General features: G+C 33.9%; 1 protein-coding gene across 4 annotated transcripts; it reads right to left on the bottom strand.

The window, feature by feature from the left end:
* Window positions 1–1577: 1577 nt before the first annotated feature.
* Window positions 1578–12766, bottom strand: LOC111412289 (2,3-bisphosphoglycerate-independent phosphoglycerate mutase-like). Of its 4 annotated transcripts, none has more exons than XM_023043147.1 (10): window positions 12574–12766; window positions 12295–12476; window positions 12092–12219; window positions 9212–9362; window positions 8836–9039; window positions 5910–6334; window positions 5333–5525; window positions 5143–5238; window positions 3865–4020; window positions 1578–1936 (listed from the first exon to the last, which is right to left on the bottom strand). In XM_023043147.1, exons 2-10 carry the CDS (start codon window positions 12454–12456, stop codon window positions 1772–1774), a joined length of 1680 nt encoding a protein of 559 aa, XP_022898915.1. In that variant the 5' UTR covers window positions 12457–12476; window positions 12574–12766; the 3' UTR covers window positions 1578–1771. The 4 variants fall into 4 exon arrangements, with proteins under 4 accessions (XP_022898915.1, XP_022898918.1, XP_022898917.1 ...); XM_023043150.1 differs by having other exon boundaries at window positions 12295–12472; XM_023043149.1 differs by having other exon boundaries at window positions 12601–12766.
* Window positions 12767–13717: the final 951 nt, after the last annotated feature.

The raw sequence follows: 13717 nt of genomic DNA, 5'->3' as shown, positions 1-13717 counted from the left end.
TAATTTAAAGGAAAAATACCCTAAAACATTTACTAGAACTCATTTTTCCTCTAAATTCATTTTCAACTACATATTTTAAGAGATTCAGAACTTTTATCAATTATTCAACTACACATTTCATCAACTTTTATCAAAATCTATTAAAAATTGGATTAGTTTCACAAACAGTCACTAAACTTACGCGAAAATTACAAAACGGTCACTGAAGTTTAAAACTTTCAATAACGGTCACTTAAATTTCGGAGCGCTTTCAAAAACGGTCATTGAAGTTTAAAAACTTTAAAAAACGATCATTGAAATTTAAAAACTTACAAAAATGACCACTGAAATTTAAACACACTTTTTTAGTTTTTTAGGCTACTTTTACGGCAACTTTCGACTACCGATACCGTCAAATTTTGATACTTTTTGAAAGCCCACAATATCATCTTCAATTACGACCTAAAATCTCCCCATAACTCCAAGGGATTCGACCGAAAAATCGTCGCAAAATTCGTCCAAAAAATCTGAAAATCTACCCAAATTTTTAGATTTTAGATTTTCAGATTTTATGGGAGATTTTTGTGGCGATTTTCCAGTGACTTCTGACCACCAAGACAGTCGGATTTTGATATCGTTGAAAAATCCACAATGTCCTATTCAATTACTATTCAAAATCTCCCTCAAAGGATTCGGCCGGAATAAACCCACAAATTCGGCAACCCAAAAAGGCAAAAATCTACCTAGATTCGGGATGTTGAATTTATGGATTTATTCTGGTCAAATTCTTTGGAGTTATGGGGATATTTTGGATGGTAATTGAAGAGGAGATTGGGGGCTTTCCAACGGTATAAAAACCCTGGGGTCCTGGTGGTCAGAAGTTGCCAAAAATTTGTCGCAAAAATCGCCCAAAAAACTGAAAAATCCTTTGGAGTTTGGAGAGATTTTTTGGTTGTAATTGAAGGGGACATTGTGCACTTTTCAACGGTATCAAAATTCAGCGGTATTGGTGGTCGAAGGTTATCGGAATGTTGCCTCCAAAGTAGCCCAAAAAATCTGCCCAAATTTTCGCCTTGCCGAATCCTTTGGAGTTTGGAGGAGATTTTGGATGGTAATTGAAGTAGAGATTGTTGGCTTTCCAACGATATCACAATCTAGTGGTCTTGGTAGTTAGAAGTCATCGGAAAATCGCTGCAAAAGTTGCACAAAAAAATTGAAAATCATTTTTAGTGTTTTTAGGTGACTTTTGCAGCGATTTTCTGGTCAAATCGTTGCGGAGAGATTTTAAGCGGTAATTAAAGGGGACATTGTTGACTTTTCAATGGTATCAAAATTCGATAGTATTGATGATCTGAATTGGCTGAAAAGTTGCCGCAAAAGTAGCCCAAAAAACTGAAAACATATTTTTAAATTTCAGTGACCATTTCTGTAAGTTTTTAAACTTCAGTAACCATTTCAAAAAATGCCCCGAAACTTAAATGACCGTTACTGAAAGTTTTAAATTTCAGTGACTGTTTTGTAATTTTCGCGTAATTTCAGTGAATATTTGTGAAATTAACCCATTAAAAATCTAATTTTTAGCTAAACCAAACAAAGGCTAAATAATACCTTCAAATGTTTTATTGCCAATCACAACTCAATGACGCCTAAGTGTCTTACATGCAAAGTTGCTGAAAGAGAAAAAAACAGCATTCAAGCAAACTAAGTACTTATTTATGATAATAAACACTGCACAATCTCACCATCACTTTCTCCTACTATTAAAATTTTAAATTGATACGCGAATAGCTGCCTAGTTGTCAACAACCTCGATCAGGGTTGGCTCATAATCTTCTGGTGCTTCAAATCCGTGCAAGTTCATAACAGTTGCAGCGATGTTTGCAAGTCCACCTTCAGGAACATCTTTGCGGAATCTCACACCAGGTGCCAGCCCAGGACCACCAATTGCAACAGGAACCTTCACAGAAGTCAAATATTTATATCAGCCATTGCTCAACAATGTATGGCTAAGCTTAAAGTTACTTTTCTCAAAAGTCTGTCTTAAGTTTTGTCAGTATAAAAAGTAACTTCTAAAGTTTGACAAAAACGAAGCTTAAAGAACCACAAATCACACAAAAGCAGCCATCTTAGTCAACCAAGGACGCATTTAGCCGATTTAATAGTGCAAGAGTGATTGTAGTCTCTATGAATTTGTCGTTTCAAATGATCCGAATATTTACTGGCAAAAAGCAAACCCCACTTTGGAACTGTGGAATCACTTGTATGTTGTCAAAGAATTTTTAAAAGAATTATCTTGATAGGGGACAGTTATTTATTTTGGCAACCATGGTTGGTCTATGACCAGGATGAGACTCTTCTAAAAAGTGTATGATTTAGTCTTGTAAATAGGCTGTCCATATTCTAAAGCTTGATTTAGGGATCTCAAGTATAAATATTTACCTTCTATTGTGAATACAAACATACAACAGGATTCTAAACCAATGAGTTGCACTCCAAAGTTCCTAATTTCTTTTCTAGATTTCTTCTTTTCTTCATTTAATGACTTCCACGATCTCTCCCTCTTCTATATGTGGGTGTATGTGCTGGTGCAGGATGGAATTCCTCTCTCTCTCTCTCTCTCTCTTAACTACAACTGTCTTTAAACGAGGCCAATAAAATTGACATTCAACCTCTTCGATTGTCTTATCACGTTCAAAATGCCCAGCCAGGCCTCCCGCATGACTTTACCGAACTATAAAGTCTCGTACTGAAATCCAAGGAATGCACAATTTATTGGACTTAAAAAGATAACCATCTTCTAGACGAAAACCATCAGTAGCATCCAATTGTCCACTTTGCAATGCAAGGAAAATGTCCTTGAAATCGGGACATGAATCATAATCTTCCTTGAGTCGTTCAAAACCTATGACCTTGACACTCATATTGGTTAAAAGTGAAATGCAGCGGATGCTTTGATTTTCACTGCCCTTTTTATGCTTCAAAACAAAAGAGTAGACCTACAAATACTCGATCCAACGACAATGCCTAGCATTCAACCTCTTTTGGGAATTAAGGTAGCGAAGTGTCTCATGATCCGAATAAAGAACAAATTCAGGGGGCAACAAGTAATGACGCCAATAGCGTAAAGCTTGTACTATTATAACAGTACAAAACGTGTTTTCAAGGTTGAAAGAATATTCTGCTCAAGAATTAGAAAGGGTACCTTCATTATGAAGGAAAGCTTTTACAAAAACTGCAGGCATCTCAGGAGGTATCATTCCAACTAATGATTGGCAAAAAAGAAGCTTATCCATCACATACGGACTGCCAGTGAGTCAACTGAGAACATTGAACTGATTAAACAGTGCAAGTGATTATTAAAGAATTTGTCCTTTCACATGCACCGGAGATTCACACGCAAACACTAGACCTTTGGAAACACGGAGACCTTGTTTACTGTGAAATGATTATGAAGTATTATCTTGATAAAGGACAGTTATTCAAGTTGTCTATCAACAGAAAATCTAGCCGTTGATTCTAGGGGGTTAATTATTTGTCTATGATTGAAATGAGACTAAGAAGTGTTTGATTTGGTCAAACTCGAAACTACACTTTCATTATTCTTAGCATTGACTTAAGGACCTTATGCTTGTTTCCTGAGATTTTTTCTTGTGTATAAACATGTACATTCTGTTGTGAATACAATAATACACACTCCTCGAAAAGCACTCCACCACTCAATGTCGCCCACATAATGATCTAAACAAGGAGTGCCAGGAGCAGTTTAATGAGCAATGAATCACAGTTCCCATTCTGTGCAATTTATGGGGCCCATATTACCAATGAAAGCATAAAAAACCTGCAGGCAGCCCTGAATAATAAGTGGAAGTATTGAGAAGAACTTACAGGTTCCAGTGTGTGAGAAGTAAGTATTTGGACGTTCCCATTCTTGTCAAGAAGAGGCTCGCCTTTCTTGTTCCTTTTCACCATGTCCTCTGCATTTCCATGATCTGCAGTAACAACATATATTCCGCCCACTTGGTTTATTGCATCAAGGATCATCTGCAACAACCAATGCAATTATCTAGATCAACTCGTATTATTCAAGTGCAGCAAATCAAAATTTTATGAAAAGGATCCGTTGAAAGCTCATGAAGATAGTATGATAAATCATAACAAAAGATCCTATTCAAAATTTCAAACATCAAGCAAGTATAACATGAATGTTAAGGCATTTATGTATGAATAACTTGTCTCTCTAAAGGTTGTCAAAACCAACAAGCCGTTTGCTTGCTCAACTAAAAGTAGGCTCTATTTCTAATTTAATTGAAGATTCGTACATTACAGCATTGATTGAAGCTAAAAAAAATCCAAAGGGATAGGATAAATCGCATTTCACTAGACAGACAATATGAGAAAATGAAAGGTTTTGTTGTAAATTCTATGTAGTAACATACATTACTCAGAAGAAGCTCTTGCTACCAAACTGTTTTGCTTCACGTGTATTTTGGAAGGGAAGATAAAGACTGGCACAACAGACTTTAAAAATAAAGTAGTCATTGATGGCCAAAGTTTCTATTTATTTTCTCTTCTAGATTTCAATCCCGAAATCCTGTCACTATCTTAAGATCAGGATTCTCTAGAATGTTGAGGGAAAAAGCATTGTAGTGATGTATATCATACCTATCATACCATTTGTTGCAAAACCTATTGTATAAAAAAGAAAAGGTGCTTAAAGAAAATGATTTAACATATTGGATTTTGAACACTCGTATTAAAAAAGGAAAAATGAAAGCCATTTTAGTTTCTCTTCAAGAACAAAAATTTGAAACAAATTGGCTTATGAACATGGCTCAAACATTCACAGATCTTCATATTATAGTAGTTTCTTCCGATGTAGGCATATTTTATCCTAAAAGGGAAAAAAAGGTCGAAGTATTTCAGGGATATATTCTATTCAGTAAAGCTGTTATGCTTCAGTAAACCTCATCAGCTACTTAACGACTTCCAACCAACAAAAAAGGTATAAGCACTTAACAAACAATTTATCTTCATCTATGCAAGAGTTCCCCTCTCTAGCCATTTGCCCTTCTTCAGTCCACACAAAAAAGAGTGTGAAATTTCTAGGGGAAAGTGTCATCAAGAATAAAAAGAATAAGTAGATGACTCCAGAACCAACATTACCTTAACAGCGTCATCAGCAGCCTTGCAACCAACAACTGTTGCTTCAATGTCACCAGTATGTCCCACCATATCACCATTAGGTAGGTTAACACGTACCTTGCGAAGAACGAAACCTTATTAATAAAATGGTTCTAATATCACATTTGTTCGTATTCAGAATAAATGAAAAAACGGATGGATAATGGATCACCTGGTCGAATTTGTGGCTAAGGATGGCATCCCTAGCTTTCTCAGCTATCTCCAAGGCCTTCATCTTAGGCTGGACATTGAAGGTAATACCAATATCACTGGGAATTTCAACATATTCTTCCATTTCTTGGTTAAAGTATCCTGAGCGGTTACCATTCCAAAAAAAGGTGACATGACCAAATTTTACTGTTTCACTGTCCAACACAAACACAAATAACAGAAGTAAATATATGTCAAACTGAAACTAGTCTAGCTGGCAGGCAATGCACATATATCTAAAAAGCTGCGAAAGATAAACTCCGCACATCTTCAGATATACTATATTCATAAATGAAAATGATAACACTGTGATTTAAACTTAATGGAATTAAAAACCCTGCTAATACATATATTTCTCTAAGTAACCGCAAGTTAATTGAGAAACACCCATAGAAGTCATCAGGCAATGAACGTAAGAAACTAGTTATCCAGCCACGAAATGAGTAATTTCCCATCAGTCATTTAAATAAGAAATACATGAGCATGCATGCATGAGTTATGACATAGACTAATGTAAATTAGATTGTAACCAAAATCACCTGCAAGCAAAGGTACGGATGCCATTATGCACTAAATATTCCCCAGATGTTCTGTCGATCTCTGGAGGAGAAACAAGGTAATGACTTGGAAGTTTCAATTCACCATCATACTGAAGCATTCCCGCATAACGAATTTTGGGGAAGCGAACTCGATCAAATTTATCAAAGTCTTCATATTCAAGTGCCTTGGCTAGCATAACCATACGATCAGCCCGAAAGTTGAATGTAACAACAGCATCACCATCTAAAATAGGCCCAACAGCCTTTCCATTATCGTCAACGATAACAAATGGAGGCAAGTACTGATCGTTAGCATTAGGAGCCTCTCTCAGCTTCTTCACAGCCTCAACGGCATTCTTAAACTTGTGAGGTGCTTCTCCTAGCACCTGGGCATCCCAACCTCGTTTTACAACATTCCAATCATTCTGAAAACATTCAGCAAATTGCACATTTATGAGGACCCCTGTTTGGGCTCCATTAAAATTTTAATACATTTTTCTCTTTCTTCTTTTCAACCACACATTCTTTAATAAAATATTATTACGCGTAAACCCAAAACATTTTCTGACTTTTTAACCACACGTTCTCCAAAAAATTACTAATCAAAAATGCATTTTTCCCAAAACCTCATTAAAATGGAGCCCGAATAAAGCTTTAAACTAATAAAACGAATGCAAATATGCAAGTGAGCTAAAATAAAATTTGGGTGTACGTACAAGCTTCAGGAAAATGGAGATAACAGCTGAAGCAAACTTTCAAATGGAAACTGCATGTTTAAGACAGCAATAACATCATCTGTTGAAAGACTCATTCAAACATGGAAAAAAATCTCAAAATCAAATACAAACACATGTTTGGTCAAAAGAAATGTTCTCAAAACCAGTACAACTACTAAAGTCCTATTCTCGACAGACTTGAAGTTGGCTACGCGAATCCTTTTTCACCATTAAAGGTTTGAGGGAATCAAATATTTCTTGAAAACCTAATTTCTTGTTAATTTCAGTCTACACCTATTCTTGTCACATGTTATGCTGCAGTTTCATTGATCTTGTCAATGTAAATCTAGGAATTCTTTAGGTTTATGAAAGATATGCCTCAATCATCTAAGATAGCCCCTTAATTTACTCTCAATCCGTGATATCACACTTGCTAACATATAGCATAAGTTCTATAGTCTAATGCGCTACACACACATTTGACATCCCATAACACTTCTATATTTTGTTCAACCAATTGTAAAATCCTTTTAAAGTCTACCTTATTAATATTTAAAAATCTCTTCTCGTAAAATATTTGCTCTTTGAGACAACATGATCCTCTACTTCACCAATATCATCTTGCTTAAACGTACAATGAGCAAACGGATGTTACATATCTTCGATCTATCTTATATAACCTAGAATGCTTCAAATTTTTCGTTTCGATTTATCTTCTACTAGTCTATAAACTAAAATTGAATCTGTACAAAAGGCATCTTATCATTGACATATTGAGTCAGCCCCCATTTGACCCCCATTAATTTTCATTCCATTACATTTCATTTTTCCCTCTCCTATTTTCAACCACACAATCTTCCATAAAATAATATTACACTTAAATCGAAAACTTTTCCTTCTTTTTCAACCACTCATTTTTCAAAAAAAACACTATTCTACCGATTAATTTTTCCACAAAATGAGGGCCAAACGATGGCTTAATTCACATACAAGTCAAAGCATGAGAACTTACAACTGAACCTTAACACAGGCCTACAGTAACTGACTAATTGGAAATTCTATATTTTAACCTACTATATATCTCATACAATCATACTCATGATTGTTTTCTAGTAAAAGTTAGTAATAGTATTGACCTGGTCCTATATAATGAAAATCATATCTCTAGCACTTAAAGATGAGAATGAGACCATTTTTTTTATTAAAACTAAATCAACATATACCACCTATGATACTTACTTCTTTTCAATGTATTTTTTCCATCAATCTTCAAAGTAGGTAATGATTGCCATGAAAAATCTCTTAGTATTAAAATTGATTGTCTAAGACCTTTACGCAATAGTAAGATCTGTGTTGGACCATGTCTGTTTTCACTTATCATGCATCCTTTCACACTTTATGATCGTGTTGTATAATTTTGTCAATGACGAAATACCCATCCAGCCTAAACATTCCATATTTTAATATGGGATCAGTTAGGTCCAATTGCTTTTCTTGTTTTATGCTTTTTACAGCTTCCATGACTTTGGAGATCCAAATTTCTATATAGATCAAATTCCTATCATTAATAGAGTTTCAAAGATCCTTAAAATCCCGAATATGCCTTTCATTAAAAAGTTTGTTCAATTCTTGACTTTCATCCTTAAAAACTCAAGTTAGTTCATTCGCCTTTCTCTTTTTAATTCTCAAGATATCCAAGTAGTTTTCTCCAGATTCTAAATTCAAATATCACTATATGACTTCTTGGCCTCGAAACAGTGCTTTACCCCTAGATGTCCAGTCAACTGCTGTGCCTATACTTCTATATAGGAAACTCACAAATCACCATTTCTGATTCTCAATAAGCTAGCTTACATTCCTTAAAGGGTATCTATTTTTCATTTAGTTAAGCTTATGTACCATCTTTTTTAGGAATGACTTCTATCTGAACCTTTTTGCTCTCCCACTGTTCCACATCATTAATGAATCACCCAAAGAGACCAAAATCCACATACAATAATCCAGTAGACAATTCTGCCAAACAAAGTAATCCATAAATGCTGCAGCTAGCACAGAATACTAATTGCATATTACTTGCTTATGAGTTTATATGTAAATATTCCTAAGCACCTTGTTACAAAAAAATTGAAATAAAATAAAATATTCCTAATCAACAGGTATTATAGTCTACAAGAATGAATATTGCAAAAGAATGAATACAATCCATTCACCTCGTAACGATCCATTGTAACATGCATGCGACCTCCCCCGGAAGCAATCTGGGCATCAACACCTTTCTCACGCAGCTTTGCAAGATCATTTTCAAGAGTTTCTACAAAGCCTACGCTTGTGCCATCTAAAACATCACGTCCATCAGTGAGAATATGAACACGGATTCTTTTAGCACCATGCTCACTAGCTCCCTTTAGTAACAACTGCATCCCATTATGACATGTAAAAGTTAGTATTTTTCAACAATGTCAAGATGATAGCGAGACAAGGTAAGGTTAACAAAGTTTCAATTTCATAAAAGAAAAACAGAAAGAAGATAAAACTTCCATCAGAAGGGATCAAAAAATATGTGATGAAGCTTATTAATAGACATACCTGAAGCTGATCAAGCCTAGAGTGGACACCTCCATCACTTAATAGTCCAATGAGGTGCAATGTTCCATTTTCAAAAGATTCCTTAATGTATTTGAAACCGTCTCCTTCATAGATTTTTCCAGAGGCAAGAGCTAGATCAACAAGTTTTGCACTGCATGGAGACATAAAAGGGTCATCGTTTTAAGGGCACATGCTTATTAAGCAAGAAGCAATTTCCCACTCCCTTTAAATTGTAGGTATAGCTTGTGCACTTGGGAAATGTGTTGGGTTGTGTGCCCATATGGTATATTTTGCTATGATAAAATAATTATAAGTTGTGGTTTTATATTGACTGCATTATTTATTATTGAGCATGCAAATTAAAATGCCTATGACCACTTGATGTAATATAAGTTGGATACTTGTGTTAAGAAGTACAATGTGACACAACTTATATGTTGATCATAAACAATTTGTTCAAAACCAATGTACAAGGGTTGGCACCTTGTACTCGAAGGTTGTAGTATTGACCGATTCACTATTCATGTTTGTGATTTGTCGTTATCAAAGAAATAGTTAAAAGTGACACTAGTACACTTGGAGTGTATTGAACGGACCACATGTCGAATATAATTCTATAGCATTATCGTGCGGAGAATTAAATACCACTAAACCGTCGAGTATTTTATCTAAATCCCTTGACAAGATTATGTATGTCTTTTCGTGATTTTAATGGTTCTTTGATTTATCAATGGGTGAGATCAAATTGATTGGTCAAATATCTCGATGAGTTGAGAACTCAAGAATGAACGGAGTATAGAACATAAATTCGTGTCAGGAGCCCTAAAATATAGGTAAAGTGACTACTTAGGTATTTTCAGTTGAACCGTTAAAATCTGAGTTCAGTGTTTAACGATGGCTAAACTTCGACATCTGTAATTAGTTCACAAGACCGTTGAAGAAAATGAAATTTAAGTTAGTGAGAATAATTAAAGAGGCAAAATGGTCATTTATACTCGTACCTAATTATTGGATCTCGGACAGGGATAAAATACATATACGACAAGTCAGAGAAAAGTACTACAGATTTATTGGCTTATGTAATCTTATATATTACGACAGTTCAGTCTTTTGCCTTTAGTGGAAAAAGCAAAGACTAATGATTAGATTTGGTAGTCTAGGGTCGACTAGACATGATCTAATTATTGGAGTTTAGATAATATATGTATGATCAAGTCCCTATGATAGCTTCATGAAGTATTGGAACGTAATTACGGTAATTATAATAGTTTTGGACTTAATTGTAGTTACAATAAAGTTTTGTACATGGTTATAATTACTATGAAAGTTGTAAACTTAATTATAATTGTAATTGGAGTTCTACGACTGCACATGTAATTAAATGTAAACTAATTGGATTTGTACCTAAATTAAAACTCCTACTCGAATTTTGATTAGAACTCCTATTTGAATGTGGAATTATTATTGTATAAGGATCGAAACTCTTCTATCTCTATAAATGGAGATTAGATAGATCCTAGACATCCTATCGAATTGTACAATATTTATAATACATAATTCCATAGTGTTCAAATTTTGGAAAGAGAAAAAAGAGAGAAAATTACTTTGTTTGATTTTTCAATTGTCCAGTTCAAGAATTAATTTCTTGATTTAATTAAAAGAAGGTATCAACCCACTTGTGTAGTCTTGACTTTCGAGAATATAATAGAAGACTTGAAAGTTTGAAGCATCAAGTTCTTGAAATTAAAAAGTTGGAAGTTCGTGATTCAGAATAAATTCAAGAACTTATCATCGAGTTTAGGTAAAAATTCGAATCCTTTATTTTTAATATAATATACATATGAACATCTAAACGATCTTGTTTATTGAATTAAAGAAATTTTTTAATTACTGGACAATTCCGCTTCCACATTCCAACAAAATGATTGTTCATTGACACAGACGCCACAAATAAAATGAAAATGCAAAAATTGTCTTAGCCGGAACGAGAGAGTGTGTGTGACTACATGAAGAGCACACTATCCCTTACTCCATTCTTCTACAACCTCTTGATCAAAATAGTGCTGATTAGATTAAACTTTCAAACAATACTTTGCATGTCTTATGATTTAATGCTCCACCAATTGGTTAGAAGAAGAGTTCTAAAAGGCGTCGCCTAAGCGTGATGCTCGGCCAAAATTATGTGTGCTTAGGCACAATTATGTGCGCCATCCTTTTGTTATTATTATTATTTTTTTTTTTAATTTTGTGTTGTTAAAAAATTATCAATGGCTAATTTCTTTATTTTGCCCTAATTTAAAACAACCACTTGTATTGGAAGACACAGAGGACGAATTAGATGAAGAAGAGGATATTGAATTGGAGTCCGATAAAGAGTTAGATAATATTTAAATTCCTAAACTATTTATTTACTATTTTGTATTTAAATTTGAAACTTATCTTTTTGTAGGAAACTTTTGAAAAAATATATAACGTTCCTATGAATCTGTTTTAAATATTTAGTAAGTATTATTTTTTATTATTATATAATTTTTTGATTTATTAAAAATTAAAATAATATTAAAATAAGAAAATGCCTTTTACGCTTTTTTACGTCTAAGCTCGCGTAGCCCGTAGCTTGGCCTCCACGCATCGCCACGCATTATGCCATATAGAAAACTAGTTAGAAGTAAAACCTTTTGTTATTAGAAAATGTTTTCAGCGTTGATTGCACTGGATACAAGCATTTCAAAATTCGAATCATCTTGAACACGGTCAAAACTATGGGTATTTGCAATATAGCACAAATCAATATAAATCAAATCTAACTAAGCCAATGTTTAAAATTTTAGTTTTCAGATTTTAGTAACGGAATAGGAAAGAAAAATATATGTATCTCACCCTTGTGCGAAAATACGGCCAGCGCCAAGAGCATTGTGACCAACTTCACTGTTGCCCATGTCATCGTCTGTGGGCAGCCCCACTGCTTTACCGTGCGCCTTCACCAATCTCCATTTGTCAGGCGCACCCTTCATCAATAAACGCCACAATAAAAAAGTGAATCCCATTTATACTCTAAAAAGTAAGTCAATAATCAAAATTACCTTTTTCAGTGAATCCATGGTGGGAGTCTTGGCGACGTGAATGCAGTTGTACTGATTGGGATTGGCCTCACCCCATCCATCCAAAACCACAACTGCTATGATTTTTCCCTTTGGCAATTTTGGGTGATCTTTCAATTTCCATGAAAATCCAGAGCTACCCATATCTCTTCTCTATTTTCTATCTAATCAATAAAAATGATAGTAAAGAACCAAATATCGATCAGAAAACAGTAAATACATCATATCTAAGACACTGATACACTTAAATACATCATATACCTATGTGTAAAGGGCTATGAATCGAACCTTCGTGATTAAGTGCAGAAAATCTAGAAAAGTAAGAAAAAGGTGAAATTGCCAAGCGACTTTGAGCGACGTGTGCTGTTGGGTTAGGCGAATACATGCACGTCACCCTGCCATTCCCCCTTTTATAGGGCAAAAAAATATAATAAAAGCGGTGGTTCTCCATTTGAAGTGTTGCCCCTTCTACTCATTTGTTCTCGATCTTTCGTCTAGTCTACGTGAACAATTTTACATTTATCTTGATTAACTTGAGCATGTTAGTAGAAATTTTAATGAAAGTAATATCAATTTTTTGACCATTATTTTATTATTCCAATCATCATTTTTTAATTTCTTTCGATGTGACCCACTTTATCTCTAACGATCAAAAAATCAATTAACAAAATATATATATATATATATATATTCACAACTAAAAATGATGGGTTTACCTTTACCTTTATCTTTAAAATAAATAATTTTAATAAATTAAAAAATACACAATTAAAGAAAGTTACACCCGGGCCTAGGAAAAAAAAATGAAAATGGCCAAATCAATTAAACTAAACCGATTCGCGTCAATTTGACACAGGTTATTGGTTTGATTTGATTTTTAAAAAAAAAAAACAAAATCATAGTTGATCTGTTCAGTCATGATTTCAAGTCTCAAATCGTCGGCTAATCGAATCGACCCAATCCACTGACATGTTTACCTTTTTTCTTAAGAAAAATAAAAATAAAAAGATAAGCTCTAATTTCGTAACTATATCTCAATTCCCTCTAATCTATGATTTTGCCAGTAAATAATAACACTAAAAATTTCCTTTTGCAAACTCATTATATTATACTTAACTTTTTTTTCTTATTCAAATAGTTAGACTACATAATGTACAAAATAGTAATAAATATTTTAAACTTTTCGTTCATCTGTCTCAATTTTATTTATTAGTCAATGGTTTTTATAATATAAAGTTCTTTAGTTATTTGATTCCTTGTAACTAAGTGGGCTGAAAACTCGGACAATTTTTAAAAAAAATTCAATTTGAACTAAAAGTCTAAATCAACTAACGGAATGGAATCGTACCAAATCGATTTGGTTTGGTTTAATTCATTTTAAGAGTTGGAGTGGGTTGGTTTTTGA

Source organism: Olea europaea, chromosome 16 (genome assembly GCF_002742605.1).
Source record: "Olea europaea var. sylvestris chromosome 16, O_europaea_v1, whole genome shotgun sequence".
Classification (NCBI taxonomy): domain Eukaryota; kingdom Viridiplantae; phylum Streptophyta; class Magnoliopsida; order Lamiales; family Oleaceae; genus Olea; species Olea europaea.
The sequence above is the reverse complement of the archived record's forward strand: the minus strand, read 5'-3'. Positions and strand labels throughout refer to the sequence as shown.

What these genes read in the sequence shown, in the direction of transcription:
- LOC111412289 (XM_023043147.1), bottom strand. Translation starts at nt 12,456, where the DNA reads ATGGGTAGCTCTGGATTTTCATGGAAATTGAAAGATCACCCAAAATTG. An exon ending in CTGCTGATGACGCTGTTAAG is followed by an intron (nt 4,021 to 5,142) that starts GTAATGTTGGTT and finishes TGGTTGTTGCAG; the next exon opens with ATGATCCTTGATGCAATAAA. An exon ending in CTTCTCACACACTGGAACCT is followed by an intron (nt 1,937 to 3,864) that starts GTAAGTTCTTCT and finishes ACTTCTGTGAAG; the next exon opens with GTTCCTGTTGCAATTGGTGG.